The following is a 22,931-nucleotide window of genomic DNA, read 5'->3' on the forward strand; positions in this document are numbered from 1 at the left end:
TGTGCCCTGCTCAAAGGAAAAACCGGCCTCCTCTGCTGAGGCATCTGCACAATTAGAAACAGGGCCATCCCTACCATTGGGCACAGTTAGACAATTGCTTCAGGCAGCAGGTGCTGAGAGGTAGCGGCTGTTCCTCCTGAGTCCCCCAGCCTTTCCCCTCTGTTGGAACATAGATCTGGGTGTGCCGTGTGCCCTGCTTGCATCCCCTGAACTGGCATGCTGCCTTCTGGTGTGTTGGGGAGGTGTATTGAAGCAAGATTCAGCTGACATTCCTGTCATCTTCTGTGAGTGGAGTGGGATGGGGTGGGGGTTGCCTGCCATCTTGTCTTTTGCTTCAGGGAGGAAAATGCTGTGGGTCAGAAAAGGAAAGAGAACTGATGAGTAATTGTTGCAAAAGTGTAAATAGGTAATAACTTGACTCAAGAAAAACAGCATTCATTGATTTTACCAGGCTCATTATTGGGGAACTAGAAGGAGAGAAAAGTACGTACCCAAATGCATTTATGATATTTTTATTGCACATGTCTTCCAATGAGCTCCCAGTTGTTTTTCCTTCCTCCTCCACCGTTTTACTGTTGTTAGCTGCTCTGAGCCCAGCTTCAGCTGGGGAGGGCGGGATATAAATAAATTTTATTATTATTATTATTATTATTATTATTATTATTATTATTATTATTATTCATCCTCACAGCAACACCGTGAAGCAGGCTGGGCTGAGATAGTAACTGAGGTCATCCAGTGAGCTGCATAGCTTAAGTGCAAATATGAACCCAGGCCTCCCTTGCCCTAGTCTGACACTTTCACCACTACACCAACATAACAAGTACAATTCAGCCTTTCAGAAAGAGAAGAAATGTGCAGCTATATGGCTGGTCTTTGGCCCAGAATCATTGAGCTTGCAATACAGAACTACCAACCAACAGATACAGAATATGCTCTTCTTCCACACCCAGTGGCTTCCCCAAGGTTGCTCTGTTTAAGGACAGCACCATCCAGGTGAGAAGAGGAGGAGGAGGAGGAGGAGGAGAGAGATCCACAGCATGGTGGTAGTGGGGCGAAATAGTGGCTAATGAAGACAGACAAGCACCTTTGCTGGGTCACAGGACTGAGTAAGAGCAACAATGGAACTGGAGCAGCCGCAGGAGGAAAGTGAGCTAGCTGGTGGGGTGGCCCACTCTCCTGTGACGGAGGTCTCTGAGGGAGTCTCCAGTTTCTCCTCGCTCAAGAAACATCTGCTTCAAGCAGAGGGACAGGCACCAGCATGAAATTCATCAGGCACAGGAGTTACTATGGCGACGTCTATTATCCCTCTTTATAGGGAGATGAATCAGGAGCTATAAATAAGAAATCTGTAGCAGATTGATCCACGAGAGGTGGCATGTGGCTGGGGCAAAATGGTTGATGGGAATAATGCTCAGCTTCTTCCCAAATGTAGAGAGAGCTCAGAGGATAGAAGGATGTGTATAGATTTGCACAGGGCGGATGGGAATGTGCAGGTCAACTGCGGGCCGCATCTTATGCTAGGTGGGTAACTGTTAGGTCAGAGGCTGCATCCATATGCACAAAGCCAAATGGCCTTAGGTGAGCTTGTAAGGGTTTTGTTTTTGTGAAGTCAGGTGCTTCCGGATGACCTGCCTCTTGATTGGTTTGTGGGGAAGTTAGATGAAGTTGCACTGAAGCAATGTGTCTCCACACCTTCCAGTGCGTTTCCCGCTCACTTTCCTTATTTCAAAAAGTCTGAACTTTTGGGGAAGATGATTTGTTGCTCCATATCGCCCAATCAACAACAATTGTGCAACCTGAATTTGCCCCAAAATAGCAACCTTCTGAAAGTGCCCTTGCCTTGTTGGCTATTCTCCTAATCATGTGCTGTTCTCATTTCTGCTACGGTTGTGCAGAGATCCCTGTGCTGTGAACACCAGTTGGTCCAAACAATCCTACTATGTCATTGCTTTGTGCTCTGTTTGCTATTTTCTGGAGCCAATGTGGCTATTCAGACTTAGAACCATAGAACTGTAGAGTTGGAAGGGACTTGTTTGCCCTCTGTCTTTGCATTCTCTAGGTATAGAGTGACCCTCTTTTCCTCCCAGTTTCCCTTACTTTGTGGACAGCTTGTCTTTCCTTGGCACATTTGCCTATTAAGAGATCTGGGGGCTTAGCCTATGCATGGCGATAAGTGTGAAAGGCATCCTCAGAGCTGCTCAATTGTCAAAATGGGGCATCTATGCACTGGTGAAGCCAGCAGCCTCCTGTGGAGCCAGGCCTGCTTCCAGCAGCAGTTGGCAAATCATGGCAGAGACGGCTCACTTGAACAGTTCAGTGTAGTGAGGAGGGAAATAGCCGATTCCAGCAGTTTTGCTGGAGTCTCGGGTTCACGCGAGCTCTTCTCTGCAGCAGGTGTTTTCCCATCAAACTTCATCCTTGTCAGCATGAATGCATCTCACTTCAAGCCCCATTTATTGTTAGAACAATTTGAGCAATTATCCCGACAGTCAGAAATAATCACTTTGTCCCTGTTGAATAGAGCTGTTTTTGTAACGAAAGCCCGTCTCTTTTGTGGGTGTGGATGAGTGTGGAAGGGGGGCGGTCAGGTGGGGGCGAGTGATAATTGCACTGATACTGAATGTCCAAACTCTAAGGCCGATTTGCAGGGAGCTTAGGAGTGTGTATGTGTGACTTTACTTTCCATGACTGCATTGCATTACTTGCTGAAATAAAAATATGTTCAAGTTGAAGGAAGGCTGTATCACAGAATGGAAGGGACCTTTGAGGTCCTCCAATCCACCCCACTGTTCAGTGCAGGATGCAGCTACAGCATCCCTGACTGGTGCCCTGTCCAACCTCTGCTTAAATACCTCCAGTGAAGCATAACTATAATCAGTTGGGAGAAATTTTCCTTCTAAAACAATGTGCAGTTAATATAGAGGATCTGCTGTCATTAGGTGTTGTGATGGCCGCTAGTTCAGGGAGCTGTAAGAGGATTTGAGAAATTAGTGGAAGGGGAGGAGGAGAGGTCTTATCAAAGCCTAGTAAGCCCTGATAGCTAAATGGAACCTCCATGTTCAGAGGCAGTATACCACTGAATACCAGTTGCTGGGGAGCAACAATGGGACAATTGCTTTTCATGCCCTGTCTATGGGCTTCTTAGAGGCATCTGGTTGGCCACCAGATGTGGAAAAGAGGATGCTGGATGAAAAGGACTTTTAGTCTGATCCGTTAGGGCTCCTCTTATGATTGTATGTAACAAATGGAAGAAGGGAGAATAGTGTTCTATCCCTTTATGAAAGAGAAGGAAAGAGAATATGTGGTGAGGGAGAGCATGGATCCAGGAAACTGTTGAGGGCAAATGCTCACATTCCTCTGCAAGAAGCCATATAATTGTTGGTTTCTGCTTTCCTTCACTGTGCAGCGAAAGGGCTTGTCACGAGACAGGTGTTTACATTCCACAGTCTGTACTGTTGGAGTTTCTCACGGGAAAGGGAGACTGGATGTGACGTACACTGGTTTCCTGTTTTTCACTGTGTGATTCTCTCCAAGCTGTCGAGGAGAGAGGATGCATTCTCTGCTCCGGCAGAGGCAAGATGTCTTTCTGTAATATACCAGCTTTGAACTGTAAATAAAGCAATATAGAGTATGTAGTACGTACTCCTCATCCTTCCGCTGGGCACGGGACTCTGCTTTACACCAACACGTGGTTATGGGCCCAGAAGTCGAGTCGGAGTGCCGGCAAAGCATCGGAATGCAGAGGGACAGATCGGATCGGAATCTGCTCTGCGCGTAAACTTGATTGATGAGGTATGTGCTACTGCTCCGGGCAGCCTGCCAGCTTCCAGTTAATGGCTTTATGGCTGGACTTTGAACTTTTAAAGCCGTTTTGCCGGGAATAGGCAAAAGGCTCCCAGGCACAAGCTACTATGCTGGGGAAATCGAAAGTAACTTTTAAAAGCGCTTTTGGAACAAAGCAGCTGCAGCAGTGACGCAGCAAGATTTAAAGCAGCATATATGACGCTGAAGGCTAATGCCAGAGTCATGATGGCCCTTCAGGATGCTTGTGGGATTCCTAAGCTCAACAAGAAAAATTATGCGGACTGGGTTCTGTATGCAGAGGCAATTCTGCGGAAAGAGGGTTTGTTTGAGGTGATTACAGACACCCCCCCAGCTCCAGTTACAGATGAATGGGCAGCTAAAGATTCCAAAGCAAGGGGAACTCTTACATTGATAGTATCCCCAGAAGAGCTCTGTCTATTGCGTGATAAGACCTCAGCCAGAGAAATTTGGGACTCTTTGAGAGAGGCTCACTTAAGGACAGAAGCTGGATCTACTATGTTTTACTTTAACAAGCTGCATAATATGGCTCTTGCTGAAGGTGGAGATGTGCGTTTACATCTGATGGAGATGCAAAATCTGAGACATGAGCTGCAACAGAGAGGACTCAACTTTCCAGAGGCTGTGTATTCTTTCATGATACTACAATCTTTGGGTTCAGGTTGGGAGTCTGTTGCAACCCAGATTGCTGTGCAGCCAACAGCTCAGCTGACAGTGGACTTTGTTACTGCCGTGATTCAGAATGAAGCAGATCGCCGGGGTGCTAGCTGCATGGGCAAGGGGGAGTCTTCACAGACGTCATCCCATAGTGCAGTGGAACCACCAGATGGCGCCAAAGCTTTGAAGGCAGTGAAATGCTACTCGTGTGGACGTCTAGGCCATATGAAGAGGGAATGCAAATATCCCAGGGCCAAGACAGAGCAGCGCAGCGAAAGCTCATCGCGCGGAAAAGGCCGAGGCAAAGGCAAAGGTCCAGTGTCTAGGACAACGCAGCACAAAGCTATGGTTTCACGCTTCACTCCAAAGGTTGCAGAGGTCCAGAAGACGTCTAGATCTTTCTTCGTTGTTGATTCAGCGGCAACCCACCACATGTGCAACGACAAGAGACTGTTTGTGTCTTTTACACCGCAGGAAGGTGCGATTCACCAGGCGGATGACCACACTATTCCCAGTAAAGGCTACGGAACTGTTGTTCTTCACAGTTTGGACTTATCGATACAGAATGTCCTTTACGTGCCAGACGCCAAACATAATCTTCTCAGCGTTGGACAGCTAAATGAGCGGAACATTGACGTTTCCTTCAAGAACAAGAAGTGCATCATCACAAAGAAAAATGACTATGTATTGTATGCTGAATATGTTGATCGTTTGTTTGTTTTGTATTATGATGATGTTGTGCAGGATGACACTTGTTGCATTGCAGGTTCTAACAAAAGTTTGCATGCAGAATGTATTCATGATTTTCATCGAAAATTTGGTCATTTGCATTTTGAGGCAGTATCTAAAATGCCTGCCTTGGTTGAAGGTATGACTATTAAACCCTGCAGGTACCACATGAAGTGCAAGGCATGCGCAGCAAACAAGGTGAAAATGGCTGCGAAAGGTAAGGTGTCTAGTAGGCAAGCTACGGAACCATACCAGGTTGTTCATGCTGATTTGGTTGGACCACTAGCGCCCTCTTTGGGTGGAAATAGGTACTTCATGGTTCTCATTGACGCATTTTCGAGGTATATTTTTGTGTACAATCTCAAGCAGAAATCAGAGGCTTTTCCTAGGTTCAAGGAATTCTGTGCTTGGTTGGAAAATGTGCATGGTAAGAAGATAAAGACTCTTTTCAGTGATCGCGGGGGAGAATTCACTTCTCAGCAGTTTGAAGCTTTTCTGACTGAGAAAGGAATTCAACACGATTTGTCTAGTCCTCGCTCGCCATGGCAGAATGGACTTGCGGAACGGGCAAATCAGACATTGCTACAAGGGTTAAAAACCTTGCTGCATGATGCCAATCTTCCAGAGAGTTATTGGGCCGAATCTCTCTCGTGTTTTGTTTACAGTTACAATCGCAGGTTATCTTCAGCGATTGGTTGTACCCCCTATGAGAAGATGTTTGGCAAGAAGCCATACATCAAACACATGAAAATTTTTGGTTCTGACATGTGGGTTCATTCACCACAAAACTCCAAGTTAGACAAGCGTGGATTGCATGGTATCTTTCTAGGTTATCAGAAAGGATCATACAGAATAATGATGACTGACTCTAAGACAATTAAGCTCACGAGAAGTGTTGAGTACAATGCAAAGTGGGGGGAGAATGTGGGAATTTTCCAATGTTATCCTGATGACGGTGATGAGACTGAGGATAGTCAAAAGCAACCACAACAACCCACACCCACTGATGAAGGTTCTGAGTCTGAATCTGAAACTGAATCGGGTGATTCAGAGGATTTCAAGAGTGCGAAAGCCTCTATGCGACCCTCTGAATGCTCTGATCGAGAAGAATTGGAGGAACCATTGTTCACAATAGGACGTTTTTCTCCTAAGAAGGAAGAGGAGAGTGCTGAAGACTTAAGGCTAATTCGTAGGTCACAAAGAGCCACAAAAGGCAGACCTCCAAAGAGATTTGCTGATGAGTTTGCTACGATAGCAGTGACAGCTGTTAAAAGCTCCAAGAAGGTATTTGAACCTTCAAGTTTCCAAGAAATCCAGGGTTTGGATTCAAAGGAAGCTGAGCCATGGTTAAATGCCATGAAGGCTGAGCTTGATTCCTTAGAAAGGAACAAAACATGGGAGCTAGTTCCAGTAGTTCCAGGAATGAAACTGCTTGGAAGCAAATGGGTCTTCAAAGCGAAGACAGATCAAAATGGCAAGATAGTCAGACACAAAGCCAGATTGGTAGCCAGAGGTTTTGCACAGGTACCAGGTGAAGACTATCACGAGACCTACTCACCCACAGTGAGATATGAAAGCATTAGGCTTATGCTCAAGCTAGCTGCAGAGGAAAATCTACACATTAGTCACCATGATATTAATACAGCTTTTCTGTACGGATCTCTAGATGAATCACTTTATATGCTTCCACCTGATGGCGTACAGGTAAAACAGGGATTTGTTTGTGCTCTGAAGAAATCCCTTTATGGTCTCAAACAAAGTGCACGGTGTTGGCACACAAAACTCACTGAAGTATTGTTTTCTCTAGGTTTTCGACAAGGGAAAGCTGATCCATGTGTATTTGTCAAAGAGGAGGGGCAAAAGAAACTGTACTGTTTGTTTTATGTTGATGATTTATTATTCTTTTGGAAAGATGTCGCAATGTACAATAACGCCCTAGCTCAACTGAAAGAGCACTTTGACATGAAAGATCTTGGTGAGGTAAACAACTACCTATCTCTGGAAATAGAGAGAGATCAAGATGGTAACATTCTAGTACACCAGTCACGGAAAATTGCTGATGTGTTAAGCAAACTAAACCTGATGGATGCTAACCCTGTAGACACACCGATGACAACAGGTTATCAGGTAGATGACACTGAAGAAGCATTTTCTGACACTACACTGTACAGGAGTGTGCTAGGCAAGCTAAACTTCATTGCCAGATGTTCAAGACCAGACATTGCTGTTAGCTGTAATTTGCTAAGCAGACAAGTCAACAATCCTAGTGTCAAGGATTGGAAAGCTCTGAAACGCATAGCGCGGTATTTGAAAGGCACTATGCATTACAGACTGAGATTTAACAATCAGAAGTCTGGTGGTCTTGAAATATTTGCAGATGCAAGTTTTGGAAGTGACACTACAGACAGGAAAAGTACGTCTGGAGTTTGCTACATGTACAATCAAGGTCTGTTTGATTGGTCATGCAAGAAGCAAACAACAGTTAGCTTAAGTACTTGTGAAGCTGAACTGAATGCACTGTCTTATTCACTTAAGGATTGTGAATGGTTGATACAATTGTGCAAAGATATGAAAATTCCTGTCAAATGTCCAATCCAGGTTTACCAGGACGACAAAGCATGTTTGGCTTTGCTGAAGTCTGAAGGTTGTAAGCAAAGCACGAAGCACTTGCAATTAAAGTTGCAGCATGCTAGGGAATGTATTCAGAAGGGACTTGTAACGGTGTCCTATATGCCAGGTAATGAAATTCCTGCTGATGCATTGTCCAAGATTGTATCAAGGGATCAACACTGTACCTATGTGCAGAAGTTGGGTTTGTACTGATGTTGTACGAACACGCTGCCCAGTGATGTTCACAGAAAGGGGGAGGATGTTGGTTTCTGCTTTCCTTCACTGTGCAGCGAAAGGGCTTGTCACGAGACAGGTGTTTACATTCCACAGTCTGTACTGTTGGAGTTTCTCACGGGAAAGGGAGACTGGATGTGACGTACACTGGTTTCCTGTTTTTCACTGTGTGATTCTCTCCAAGCTGTCGAGGAGAGAGGATGCATTCTCTGCTCCGGCAGAGGCAAGATGTCTTTCTGTAATATACCAGCTTTGAACTGTAAATAAAGCAATATAGAGTATGTAGTACGTACTCCTCATCCTTCCGCTGGGCACGGGACTCTGCTTTACACCAACAATAATATGGCCACATTAATACATGTGGGAAAATGTAGTCAGAATACAAAACCCACATGGCTTTTCCAAGCATTAGCTATGGACAGTAATTGGCAACAACTGAGCTTCCTCCTGGCAGATACTTCCTGGATTTTTCCAGAAATAGTGTTTCTACACACACACACACCTTCCTACACAGAAATAATTCTCATGGAAGAAAACATCACTTTGGAGGGAAATCCAAAATCTACAGTCATGTATTCCCTTTATGAGGGCCAATTAAAATGTCACAAAGTACTGAGCAAGCAAGTTTGAGTTTTTCAGACACTCCTGAGTAAGCTTAGCAGTTTTGGGATAAGACGATGGGTTATCTTATGGGTCAATAACTGGTTAAATAGCTGAAAGCAGCAAGTCAAAATAAATGGGTAGTTCTCACAAGAAAGTGGGGTCCCTCAATGATCTATATTGAAAGCTGGTTTAAACTGGTTTTAAATATTGTATTTTAATGTTGTAACCTTCCGTGGAACCTTATGGTGAAGAATTTGTAATCATAATGGAATATTAATTATTATTATCATCATTATATTGGGATTCATGCTTTTTGCCTTCATAAATGATCTGGAGTTAGGGATGAGCAGTGAGGTGGCTGAGTTTGCTGATGACACCAAATTATATAGGGCTGTAAAACTATAATGATTTTAATCTGATTTTAAGCTGTATTTCAGTTGATTTCTGGATTTTATGTTTTAGTGTATTATATATTTTGATGTTAGCCACCCTGAGCCCAGTTTGGCTGGGGAGGGTGGGGTATAAATAAAATGTTGTTGTTGTTGTTGTTAGGATAACTAAGAGCTCTGAAAGGATCTCTTCAGTCTGGGAGAATGGGCATTAAAATGGCAAGTGAAGTTCAATGCAAGCAAATGTAAGGTGATACACAAAAAGCCCAGCAGAAAAGGGTAACAGGCAACGATCAAGGAGATGGAGCACCTCTGCAACATTTGAGTCTTTTTAGTTTGGAAAACGGACTAAAAAGTAGGGATATGACAGAGGTGTAAACAATACGCATAGTGTGGAAAGAAAGCAGTTTCCCCCCTTAAATATAAGAAGTGAAGCTGAAAGTTGGGAGATTTGGGACAGATAAAAAGAAGTACTTTCACCAGTTAAGCTATGGAATCCAGGCCACAAGTTGCAGTGATGGCTGTCATCTTGGATGGTTCTTAAATGAGTTTAGACAAAATCACAAAGGATAAGGCAATATATATTGCTTTCAGTATGCCTCTGAATATCAGTTGCTGGGGGTCATGAGTTGGGGAGTGCTACTGTGGGCTTCCCACAGGCATCTGGTTGGTCACTGTGGGTCTCTTTTTATGTTCTCAATTCTTCTTTAGGCTTAATGTTTTGCTTAATCTCCGGCCTGAAGAAGAGTTCCAGAAAACTCAAAATCTTGCTCATACTTTATGGTATTTTAGTTGGCCCTAGTAGAGAGATATTGGCAAAAAACAAACAAGCCCAGTAATGGGTCCTCTGGGCTACATACAAATTGTGTGTGGTTTTGATTAATTAAAGGAACTGGTTGCAGTATTCCCCCTGTCCATGGTACTGAATTGCCATGAGCCCTGATTGTAGATGCTGCCCAATGTCCTGAAAAGGCTAAATAGGTCAGGCTGACCAAGTTAAGCTATTGCAGCTGCCCAGAGTGTATTGCGCAAATCTTCCCTCCTCTCTTCCCTCTGTTTTTCTGATTTTTCTTATTATGGGACACATAGGCTTTGAAGCTGCCTCTCTTCAGATTATGTTAAATTTTCCCCTTGAGTGTTAAAGCGTCTATTATTTGCTGGAGTATTTATTGCAAATGCTGTGAAACGGCCTTTTAATGACACTGAAATGGTGATTGGATTAGAGCTCCGTTCCCTCTGTGCCCAAGTGCAGCCCCATCAGGGTGGCTGCAATCAAAAGGAGGAATGTACAGGATATTCTGTTCACAGACTGGCATGGTGTGCACTGAAACCGGAAATGAAGATGGTCATCTAGGGACATCCACCAGGAAAGGTTTATCGAAGAAAGCAAGAGAAATAATAGGCAACCAAGCTGCACTCTTGATGATACACAATTTGGTGGTCTGTTTCACAGCCAGAGACAGTAATGCTTCTCAATGCCAGTTGCTGGAAACCACAGGAGGGGAGAACGCTCTTGAGCTAGAGTCCTGCCTGAGGGCTGCCCACAAGCATTCTGAGTGGCCACTGTGAGAACAGGATGTTGGGCTAGATAGGCAAGTGCCCTGGTCCACAGGGCTCTTCTTATGTTCTTATGGCATCTTCCCACACCGCTCCCTTTGCAGTTATTTTTTCTCCCTCTCTTGAATCTCCCTTCCTTCCTGGCAAATGCACATGGCTACTTACATAGCATAGGAATGTGGGGAAGTCCTTCCCAGATTGCATCTCTTCTTGAGGGAGCAGGCAGGGGAGGTTTCAGAAAGGACTAGTCAACTTTGCAAAGAGACTCTTCCCCATGTGGGAAAGAACACATGTGTGTCATCTTGACTCCACACCATCTATCACAAGGATGAGAAGAAGTTAGATTGGGGACTACCGACAAATCTCTGAGTGATTTCCAGTAGATCAGCAATGATTTATGACTCCCATTTGTTTACCAAAAGCAGCTCTAAATTACGGTATACTGCTAAAATTAAGCTTGGAGTAAGCAGGAGTAGGCATTTTTGTGGAAGGATGGTGAGCTCTGTTTTGGTACTCAAAATAAATTCCTGGGCTCAGTGCTCTTTAAGTCTAAGCCTGTATCATTTGTCCCAGGCTATGATTAGTTGGTCTTATTAAAGAAATAAAGGAAGATTCCATAAGTCTGAAGTTTGCCCACCCCTGAGCTTTATGCATTTGATGCTCAAAGCATTCATTTGGTCTTCTCATGATCCAGTTGAGACTTGGGGGAAGGGCAGGTAGACTATTCTGGTCCCTAAAAAGGAAATGGCAGGGTTTCACAAACCTTGGCACAAGGTCTTCCCCCTCACCTCTTTCCCTGAAGATTGGAGCTCAGCTTTCTATCTAGAGTCCAAGCTGAGGAGAGTGTTGGGTGGCTCAATGGCAGAAATAGATTGTGGTTTGGATAGTCATAAATACATAGATTTATGATACTTCCATGACCAAAATTGCTTTGGGACATCTTTGTGTTTTCCTTTCCAGATTTCTGCTCAGTAATTCTCTGTGAGCTGAACAGGCATTCTTTCGGTGTGGAGACTTACCCTGAATTGAGCTTACCCCACAATGTGACTGATAAACACAAACAAAAACTTGCAGTGACTTGGCTTTATTGATCATGCATCTGTTCACTGTTTTCTGCCAACCAACCAAATTCCTACTGGAAGGCAGAGCATCCTGATTATTGTCCTTACCAGTGACTAATCAAGAGCCACTAAGAAGTTTTCCCACCTAACTGGCCTAATTTGTCTAAGATGGGGTAGTCAATGTAGTGCCCACATATGTTGCTGGGTTGCAACTCCCATCATGCCTGACCATTGGCCATGTTAGCTGAAGCTGATGGGAATTGCGGAATACTACTGTGGTTGTCCCTAGTCTAATAGAAAGGGGAGAAACCATCTATCACAGGCTTCCTCAACCTCGGCCCTCCAGATGTTTTTGGCCTACAACTCCCATGATCCCTAGCTAGCAGGACCAGTGGCCAGGGATTATGGGAATTGTAGTCTCAAAACATCTGGAGGGCCGAGGTTGAGGAAGCCTGATTTATCATGTTGCTATCAGGTGTGATTTAGTCAATCAAAATGGGTCCAGAAAGAACTTTTTTTAGGCTTTCTACAAGCCAGCTTTGATTCTTCTAGTTATTAGTCTTTCTATTTTTCCTCTTGTTATCCCTCTGGGAACAGAGAGCCCATGCATTATTTTACATAACAATAGATCTCAGAAGCCTTGAATATGCTAACCAAAGTAACCTGCTTCTGAGCTTGGATGATGGACTCCATGGGAAAATCCATGGGAAGTAAGAGAAATAATGTTGTTGCAACTTGTTTCTTAATTTTCAATACTCCTCTTCCCACTGAGATCCAACTCCAAGAATATCTCCATGACCAGTAGACCAACCTTGTTGCCGATTGTGGTAGATGCCCACTGGGACAGTTAGGGCAGAAGGGAGGGAGATCAACAGCAGGTGTAGCCAACCCAAGGACAGGTAGAGCCAGCTACTTCTAGTTTGTCCCCATCCTCCTCCTCCTCCCTAATGAGTTCTACAAGACTGGGACTAGGGAGGAGGAAGCTGGCAGGCAGTGCCAATTCCTGGACCAGTTGTAAGTAAGAAGGCATGCAGGTGGGGCCTGGCTGCAGGAAGATTGAGACTGGTGGGATAGTACCTCATTCTCCCTAGTGGACCAACTTCTACTGGTTGATGCTGGGCTGTACATGTGCTCAAGAAAGAGGGCAGAAGAGAAGGCAGCAAGTGAGCTCAGCACTTTGTCACCAGGATACATTGCAAGGCTTCTTTGTGAGGCGTCTCTGTCTCCCCATTCTCCAGATGCTTGGTGTCTGTCCCCTTTCACATTTCTATTACTGGCTGAAGACATTGGGTGTGCGTGCGTCATTCTCTGCTTTAATTAATTTATTACATTAAAGTCCACTTTTCCTTGAAGGATCTTAAGGCATCGTATGTGGTTTTCAGGTCCCCCATTGCATAATCTGGTAAGATAAGGTTAGTCTGAGAGAGGCTCTGATTCACCACACTGGGATCCACTACTTTTCGGCTCTGGCATCCCCACAACCAGACTTTTTCCTTTCCCTGCATTACAATCATCCTAAAGGAGGGAGCACAGATGATGCTGTAGGTGAAATGTGGGTACAGTTTGGCTTTGGAGTGCATTACTCATACAGGCACATTTTCTGGCGATTAGGTAAAAAAGGTGGCCCTAGGGACTGAGCACCATGTTGCAGCCTTGTCATGTTCTCTGGCCTCTATCCCCCTGGCTTAGGGGAAGATTCAGAGTGGGAGGAGTCCTCCCCCACTGTAGTCTAGAATGTGGCTTTGCTGGGCTCCTCAGACCTGGAACATACACCAGATGCAATTCTCACTGCCTCTACTCCATAAAAAACCCCGTAACTGCAGAAACACAGGGAGCTCTTCGGGGAGGTGGGGGTAAACAGCTTGACCAGTCCTCCTTCAGACGGCCTCAGCATACTTCTGTGGCAACAGCTCTCCTTAGGTGAGCTGGAGCCAGTATGGCCACAGTGATCTGTCCAAGGTCCTGAAAGGCCTGGCCTTGCCTGTTGCGATCCTGCATAACTTTCCAGTTCTGGACATGACCCTGTCCTTCTAGCATATGCCACGGCTTCCAACCAGCATACCCTGGGAGCCCTGAGTCAAACTAAGGTAGAAAAGTCTGGCTTTAACTCTATAGAAGGTGATTCAAGCTTTTACAAAAATATATATTAAATGAATAAATCCTGCCATTTCAAACATTCAAAGAAAGGAAATCAAATCTCTGGCTTTGATATCGGGCTCTCTATAGCTGCCAACACTGTGCAAACAGACCTCTGTCTGTTCCTATGTGGCTGAACTTCAAAAAAAGGAAAGGCTGATCGGAGAGAAGCATCAGTGGTTTCAAGCTGGGTTGCCTTTTAGGCTTCCCACCACTTTATTTGTAAAATAGACTGTGGCCTCAGATCCTATTAAGAGGTCGCTGCTTTTCATCTCTAATTGGCATCACTGGTCTCCAACCAGACATGTCTTGTATGCGTAACTGTCGGGAAACATAGGACCAGGATTTTTTTGATATATATTTTTTTAATGTTGCAGTGAGATTCAGAGCCTGATTAGACCCAAAAAAAGCAATACCCCAGTTGGACATGGAACAACCGGCATAATAACACAGCAGGGGTGTAATTCTGCACACTCACACACGTATGCATATGGAAAGCACATTTATTTCAGTGGGAATTTCCAGTCACTGGACCTTTTCTGTTGCTTCTTTAAAGTGGAGCCAGTTGTGACATTTAACACAATTTCTTAGGCTTGCCAAGGCTAAAATGCCCACTGTGTAGATATGTCCGTACTGGCCACCTCCTGTTGCAAATTCAATTACTAAACTGCCCAGACATGCCATGGTATTTTGCTGTCACGAAAATGCTGTGCTGAATAAGCCAAGGTGTTTGCCCCACCAATTATTTGCATCATTGCAAGGCATGCTGGGAAGATGCCTCTGGGGTGACACCTGGCTACTATGTGGGCACCCTCCCAAAAATCACTGCTTCCAGGAACAACTCCATCTAGTAGCCATGAGGGCTATGCTCTGCCTCCCTGGCTGGAGGCAGTTGTTGGAAACCATATGGGTGGAAGGGGATGCTCTTGCGCTTGGGTTCTGCTTGCAGATTTCCCACAGGCACATGCTTGGCCACTTTGAGAACAGGATGCTGGACTTGACAGGGCATTAGCCTGATCCAGCAGCTCTTATTGAGCTGCTGCTCCTCTCAGCTCCTGTGAATTGGTCCCAACACCACTACTGTTCAGTAGCCTTACTTTGGGGCACATTTTAACTTTCCACATCAGAAAAAGTGCAGAGAACAAGGGGGAACAGAACATATCCTTTTATTTGGCTGCCTCTTTTGGTACATCAAGTAGATCTGTCATGCAAACCTTAGGCAAACAACAACATCATAGTGAAAGACAACCACGTACCATGTGGAGGAGTAGGCAGAGCTGGGCATGGTGCCTCCACAGGAACCCAATGAACTTCATGCACAGGATGGGATGGTGAAATGGACATAAGTGCAATAGCAATGTATCTGGGGACCCTCTTAAGCCAGTCTTCCTTAGCCACGTATTTCTCCAGACATTTTGGACTACAATTCCCATTAGTCCCAGCCAGCATGGCTAATGGTCAACAATGATGGGAAGTGCACTCCAAAACATCTGGAGGTTGTGGAAGGCTGGCTCCAGCTGTCCACTGAGGCCACACCCTGCATGCCATGCAGAGGGAGAGCCATACCCCCAATGTCAACGCCCCCCCCCCCATGGTGCTGGGCATCAAGGGAAAGTTGAGGGACTCCAGCTGGTCACTCAAGAGAATCAAGGATGGTTTGGGGTTGGTTTTCTGCAGTTGACATGGCAACGGACAAGGTGTTGAAACAGTTCTTGCAGGGACTCTGCCTTGGCTCCTCTCATCTTTCTTAAACCAGGGGGGGGGGGGCAGCTGGCATTATTACAGCAACACACACCAGCAGCCAAGGGGGAAAGGTAGCACCAACTCCAGCAGCACAAAGGGGGGCATTTCCTCTCCTCTGTTCCCTCTCTCCCCTTCCACTATCCTCTCTGCTTCACTAGCTCATCCACTTCCACCAGGCCTCTCCATGGAAGCAAATGGGAGCTGCAGACTCCCTTGCCACAGTTTCATCCAAGAAGAGGGAGGCTTATTCACCCTGGGGGTGAGGGGTGGATGGGAAACAGAAGTAAACAAGGTCAGAACTACCTTCTTTGGGCAATGGTGTGTGTGTGTGTGTGTGTGTGTGTGTGTGTGCGCGCGCGCGTGTGTGTGCGTGAATGATATGGGGACAAAGCTACTCATTCCGCCCCCACCCACTAAGCTTTCTGCATCCTTCCCTGCCCTCAGTCTCCCATCTCCAAATGGCCAACAAGGGGAATGCCAGTTGCCCACCCAACGCCCTCTCTCCCCTTTTCCATAGGTGAGACAGAAGTGGGTTTTCTCTGGTTGTGCTTTAGGTATCTCCTGGGCCAAACCACATTCACAAGGGAATTTGTCACACTGTGTGTTCTGCCTGGGGTAGTGGAGGCCCTTTTCTTCCCCTTGGGAGAGATGGGTCCTCCTAGAACTCACTCGCTTCCAAGGGGCCAGCTCTGATCTCTTATTGTGCCACTGGGAGAAGGGCATGTGAGGGATGTGGTGGTGGTGGTGACAGGCTGGCCTTCTCCTCTCCTTTTTTGGTGGCTGAAGTTTGTTGCAGGACCCGGGAACCTTCTATCCTCCCTGGCACTGGCTTGGGCTCCCTTTTCTCTCTCTCTCTCTCTCTCTCTCTCTCTCTCTCTCTTCTACTTCACTGGGGGAAGGAACTGGCAGATGGAGGGAAGACAGACAATGTGGCTGAGGCTCAAAGGGGTGGGGGCCCTTGTCACTGGGGTGAGGGTGAGTTCAGAGTCGGGTCAGGGGTGCTGCCTTTGGGGCATCGGGGAGGTAAGGCCTTGTAGCTGTAATATTCCACAACCTGCTTGGGCACCTCTGCCAACACACATTTGGCCAGGGCAGTCGGGGAGGCCTGGAAGGAAGAGGAAGGAAAAGGTTAGTGGTCTCTTTCCCATATCTAGAATTGATGCTGACATCAAAATGCATTTCAATGGCCATTTGGAAGGACATGTTGCTGCACGCAGTCACTTTAGGATTAGGAACCTAGGAAACAGCCAGGCCATAGCTCAGTGTTGGCTACACAACCAGAGTGGAAAACTGTATTCAACCAGCAGGCAAGATTCCTGATTTTCACCCATTCTGCCCCTCTAGGTGAACTTTAACAGGTGAGCAGGACTGCCTACCTGTCAATCACCTGGTGCTACCATGACAACAGGTGACTGCCACCTGCCACAGTTCAAAAGAGGTGGCCGCCACCAGCTGCTTGGCAGATATAGCAACTTCCTTTTAAGATGCACTTCCCGTGTCAATCAGCTGACTGGGTCTGGAGCTTGCCTTCAAAGATGTGGTTTATAGACAGCTCCTCTGAAGTCCTTTTTGAATCCATACTGCTTCCTCTGCTCCAAACTGCTTCCTCCAGCCATCTTGGCTGCACTAGGGATTTCCCAGTGGGGAGCTCCCTAGTACAGGCCATCCCAACATAGCTCCCTGCCAGTGCTGATCAGCTGGGAGCCCAGCTAGCAAAGGAACAATTGGGAGGTCACATTAAGCTCCTCATTGTTCATTTGTAGCTGTATCCTCCCCAGACCTGATGCCACATCAGGTGGGGGCAGGTAGATGCAGCTTGTAGTGAATGACTGAACGAACTAAACGGGGACCTATCCTGGGCCCAGTTAGTCTGCACTGACTGGCAGTGGTTCTCCAGGGCTTCAGACATGGGTCCCTCCCAACTCTTTTTGGAGATGATGGGGATTTAACTTGGAACTTTCTGCATGCACAGCAGGTGCTCTGCCACTGCGTCACAGCCCTCCCCAAAAATCCCTAATGCAGAGACCTCATAGCCTTGCAAGGTCCCCCACTCCACAGAAGAAAAGCCCCTGCTTTGCTGCTTCCCTTCCTCCTCCTGAGCAGAACTGGGAATGTTGCCAGGATGAGGGCATTCTGAGGAAGGGCAAGTTGTCTCCCTCCTCCTTCCCGCAGAGAAGGTCCGCGTCTGCCTCTCTCTCGACTAATAGCGCCTGTCACTTCTCGGCGCTCTTGGCGCCAGGGCCCAGAGGGTTAATCTCGCCTCACAGCTCACTCGGGCTCAGCAACAGACAGCTTGTCTCCCGAGGCCTAAATTACTGACAATCAAGCCCAATTAGGCCTTCGCAATGGCCAAGTGTCTTGTGCCTCCGGCTGCCAGAAATACCCAACTATGGATTTTCCTTTCCGACATGCTGTGGAGTGAGAAAACAGGCAAAGTGAAAGAGAAAACCCCCAGCAGGCCTGTCCTGCCCTGCCCCTACACAGCCCTCTCCACCCCCTCATGTTTCAGGGCTGGGAGGGTTTCAGGGGAGACACTGCAAGTCACAGTCTATGCCAGTGGCCTAGATCACTCTTCCTGCACCATTGTGCTCTTCAGTTGCAAAATCAGGGGTTGGGGGACCCCTTTTCAGTTCGAGGGCAAAAGCAGGCAGAGCAATAAATGGTTTTTTTACCTTTGTAGAGAAAACTAATTTCTTTCTTCATTTTTACAACCCAATCATATTTATTTATTTTTGATTTAGGGGGGTGGAATGGATAAACCACTTAATAAAAAACTGTGAACTCAGTAAACCATGACCATTGTGGGGAGACATTTAAGTCTGTGAAATATAATGGAAGTGGAATTAAATAGCTTGCCAAATGTTATTCATTAATTTATCTAAAAAGGGGGTGTCTCTGTTCGTTGTATCTCATAACTAAGTCTATTTACTGGATAGAGTAGATTTCCTCCCCGAAATGGAGATTTTATACTGCAATTTGTGTTATGATACTATAAGTATAACGTGTATATTGTAAATGGATTTAGAACCAGCTTTGTTTATAATTTCTTTATAAAGTGAGATATTTCTCTTTTTAAAAAACACTCTAAGTGGTGTGCATAAAACAATTATTGATAATGCACACATAAACACAGCAAAATGTTAAATACAAGTAGGCAGAACTATATCATATGCCTAGGTAAGCTTCCTGAAATAAAAATCAGTAGACTAGTTTCTACAAACGCTCACAAACACCTGCTCTGTCCTCCACCCAGGCAACCGAGAGGCATGATCAGAGTTCAAGGACACATTCCAGCCAGGCTGGTACTAAGAGGAATTAGTATCAGATGTGTTAAGAAGAGGGTACCTTCCAACCCTGTGATCCTGTAACTCTGGGTTTAGAATGTGTAAGAGATGCATGCAACACCAGAGAAAACAAGTCTGTCCTAAGAGAGCGGGAGAAACTAGGGGGAAGATGCAAGTGTGTCTGCATTGCAGGGCAACTTACATTCTTGAACTCTCGGAAGGGGACAAACTGCACGATGTCACGCAGGACGGGCTCGCCTTTGGGGGAGCGCAGGATGCCATCATCCCCATCCAAGACCTGCATGTCAGTGAAATCGGCGTTGCCCACGCCTACGATGATGATGGACATGGGCAGGTAGGAGGCCCGGACGATGGCCTCCCGCGTGTCTCCCATGTCACTCACGACCCCGTCTGTCAGGATCAGCAGGATGAAATATTGCTGCAGAGAGAGAGAGAGAGAGAGAGAGAAAGGATAAGGGGTCAGGGAAAAGGGAACCAGGAAAAGGTCCAGCCCCAAAAGGATCTCCAAGGTTCATTGCGGGAATTTGGACCACAGTTCCTCATACAAGATGCATTTTATTTGAATGCCACTTTTCCAAAGTTAAAACCATGTTCAAGGTGGCTTACAACTTCTAAAATAAATAAATAAATAAATAAATAAAATAAAATAAAATAAAATAAAATAAAATAAAATAAAATTATATAATCACAAAAATAACAATAGTAGTCATGAACAATGAATAAAAATTACATGCTGAACAATGTCCATAACAAAAACCCCTAAATATTACCCCAGCTCAAGAGTCTGTTCTGCAGCCTCAACTTTTGTAGCTGGAGTCAGTCTTGGCCCCACCCTCCCAGGCCAGGTGGGAGGCCTGCAAGGCAGGGAGCAGGTCCCCCAGGACTCACAACTAAGATGGTTTCTGGCCTCTTCCCATAAGCATCCAGCAGGCTGCCCACAACGGACAGTGCAGCACAAAGACCAAAGAGGAGATGCAGCTTTCAAGGTACCAATAAAAGCCTTGAGGTCACCAGCACAGAGGGTCCCTATGCCCTCTGGAAATTGCTGGCCTACAATTCCTATCATCCTTAGACATTGGCTCTGATGACTGCTGGGAGCTGGAGTCCAGCAACAACTGCAGGGGTTCACATCCCCATGCTTGCTTTTCCCTGTCATCACATACACTGAGCCCACAACAGTCTCTGCTTACCCCCACCCCAAAGAAAGTCCCCTCAGGTTGGCATCCTTCATGCACAGCTCAAACCAAGTCAAGGAAATGCAATTTCCAGCCCCCACCCACCCACCTGAAGCTCAGGCCCGTAACGCCACATTAACTACTGTCACTAATTGATGGGCTCAGCAGCAAAGCTTTCAGACATTTAGCGAGCAAAGAGCTGACATGATCCCTGAAGAATCCAAACTGGCATGTCCCTGGGTCCCAGAGTACTTGGTGTGTGTAAATAATGAAGGAGAATTTAGTTAAAGTCCCTTTAGCCTGTCCAGGGCTTTCGTGCATGCATGCAAATGGCCCAAGCAAACCCTCCAGAATGTGAATCCCCCAGCCCCAGCACTCGGTAGATTTCCATCAAGCAGGACGGGGTGAGGGAGCAGGGCTATGAAGCATCCAAATTCCAGCTCACACACAAATCCTTGAAATTCTGGGGTGAGAGCAGACTTGCCATCCTAACCGTCCCAGAACATAGGACGCTGCCTTATACCAAGGCAGAGGAAGGACCAGGGAGCTCAGTGCTGTCTGTGCTGACTGACAGCAACTCTCCAGGGTTTCAGAAAGGATACTTCCCCAGCCCTTCCTGGAGATGCCAGGATTGAACATGGTACTTTCTGGATACAAAGCAGATGCTCTGCTACCGAGCTATGGTGAGAAAATGCAGGGAACCTAGGAAGCCACTGTCCACCTAGCCTAGTACTGCTGACACTTTAACTGGCAGCAGCTCTTCAGGGTCTTGGGCAGGAGACTCTCCCAGCCCTGCCTGGAGATGCCATGGATGGAACCTGGAGCCTTCTGCATGCAAAGCAGGCACTCCACAACCGAGCTGCAGCCCCAGGCTTGGTGGCCCACTTACGGAGGCTTCCTTTGTCTTCTCCTCATCCGCTGCGACTCTGGCTACCTTGGAAATGATTGGCGCCACATTGGTTGGCCCGTAGAGCTGTATCTTGGGCAAGCAGTTCTGATAGGACTCCACCACACCTTGGATTCCTAGCACAAAGAGGGAAAGGCTGGGGTTAGGGGTAGCCAGAAGCCATTGCCTTCAGTGGAGCACTGTGATAAGGCAATCTCCAGGGTTTCAAGCAGGAACATTTTCCAGTCCCAGCTGGAGATGCTTCTAGGGATTGAACTTGAGATTTTTTTGCAAGCAAAGCCAAGGCTCTTCCTGCTGAGCTATGGCCCTTTCCTGAAAACAGACCTGGAAGTGCCAATCCAGGTACAAGTACAGTCCTGATGGACTCAGGGGTTGGGGGGGGTGATAGACTCAGGCATTGGCTTGGGGTGCGTTTGATGGAATGAAGACTCCGAAGCAACCCTGGTCAGCTTCTTACCTTCACACTCATCATCATTTGGGTTGAAGTTAATGGCAAAATCATGGGAGATCTGCCCAGGACAGGAAAGACAAACATCAGCATGTATATGAAAGGCACCCACAACACCAGCCCCTCCTTCTTGCACCCTCCTCTGGCACTGATCCCTCCCCATCCTCCCTTATTTCCAACCCTGTCCAGGGGCCTTTTTGCCCTCCCAGCCCCATCATTTCCCAGATGGTCCTTCACTTACTTCGTAGTTGGGTGGGATTCTGGCTCCAAAGCCTAAGGCGGAGAATTTCTTATCACTGTGGAGAAGCAGAGTGCATGGTCTTAGGGTGTGCACTGGAATGGTTTCCCTGCATTCTTGGTTTGGCACCGTAAACGCATGAAGAGGCGCCCCAGGAAACCAAGGTCACATTCACATTGTAACACCCACACCATATATTTTAAGCAGATGGCTTTCCCCAAGCTATCCTGGGAACTGTACTTAGTTAAGGGTGCTGGGAACTATAGCTCCGTGAGTAGTGGACTACAGCACCCATGATTCATTGGAGGAAGCCATGTGTGGTGGCTTTAAATGTATGGTGCAGATGTGACCAGTGACCTCTCTCCTGTTCCTCCACCCACCCACTTCTGGAAGATGGTCAGGGAAAGCCCAGGACATCCAGCCTCACCATGTGAGAGGTTTTCCCCATCATCCATCATTATTGTGGTGCAGAGATGATGTCCGTGCACCATTTTCCCTTGTTGCTGGGGATGAAATATTATCAGCCCAAGCAGACACAATGGTTGTTTGTGCAACTGTTCTAGCACTGAGGATGCAACCATTAAATGCATCTTCATTTAATGTGCATTTTTGTAAATGCACTCAATAGCTTCTAGGGGGAGGGCGATAATTATCAGAAGTGCAGCAGGTTTGGAAGGAGAGTTTAGCTTGATGAAAATGGCTTTCCCCAGAGCAGCTAGTTGCATTGGGATGGAACCTGGAACTTTTGTTAGAAGTACAGCAGGTGTAAAAGTAAAAAAAAGGTAAAGGACCCCCTGGATGGTTAAGTCCAGTGAAAGGCGACTATGGGGTTTGGTGCTCATCTCACTTTTCAGGCCGAGGGAGCTGGCATTTGTCCACAGACAGCTTTCCATGTGACCATCATGACTAAACCACTTCTGCCGCAATGGAACACTGTGATGGAAGCCAGAGCTCATGGAAACGCCGTTTACCTTCCCGCCACAGGAGTTCCTATTTATCTACTTGCAGTAGTGTGCTTTCAAACTGCTAGGCTGGCAAAAGCTGGGACAGAGCAACAGGAGCTCACCACCGTTGCATGGATTCAAACAGCCAACCTTCCGATCAGCAAGCCCAAGAGGCTCAGTGGTTTAGACCACAATGCCACACGCGTCAGCAGATGAGGAAAGGGCTAAACTCCTCTTCTCACCTGTTCGGATCTGAAAAATGATCAGCCCCACCCACCCATCAACTCTCTGCATTATTTTAAAAAGTGTGCACATTAAAGGCAAAGGGTATAGTCCAAAGGCACTAGAGGCCACCCCCATGTTCCTTAAG

At 46.5% G+C, this 22,931-nt stretch overlaps 1 protein-coding gene across 2 annotated transcripts in view; it reads right to left on the reverse strand.

Annotated features, from left to right (window-relative positions):
- Positions 1 to 14,951: 14,951 nt before the first annotated feature.
- The window catches only part of CPNE7 (copine 7), a 42,354-nt gene continuing 34,374 nt past the window's right edge, over positions 14,952 to 22,931 (reverse strand). For both annotated transcript variants that reach the window (XM_028740010.2, XM_028740013.2), the window contains 5 exons: positions 21,621 to 21,675; positions 21,389 to 21,440; positions 20,914 to 21,047; positions 19,031 to 19,267; positions 14,952 to 16,649 (listed from right to left, as the gene is read on the reverse strand). In XM_028740010.2, the coding sequence (XP_028595843.1) occupies positions 16,506 to 16,649; positions 19,031 to 19,267; positions 20,914 to 21,047; positions 21,389 to 21,440; positions 21,621 to 21,675 (622 nt within the window). In that variant the 3' untranslated portion in view covers positions 14,952 to 16,505. The remainder of the gene's footprint in view (positions 16,650 to 19,030; positions 19,268 to 20,913; positions 21,048 to 21,388; positions 21,441 to 21,620; positions 21,676 to 22,931) is intronic.

This window comes from Podarcis muralis, chromosome 7 (genome assembly GCF_964188315.1).
Source record: "Podarcis muralis chromosome 7, rPodMur119.hap1.1, whole genome shotgun sequence".
Classification (NCBI taxonomy): Eukaryota; Metazoa; Chordata; class Lepidosauria; order Squamata; family Lacertidae; genus Podarcis; species Podarcis muralis.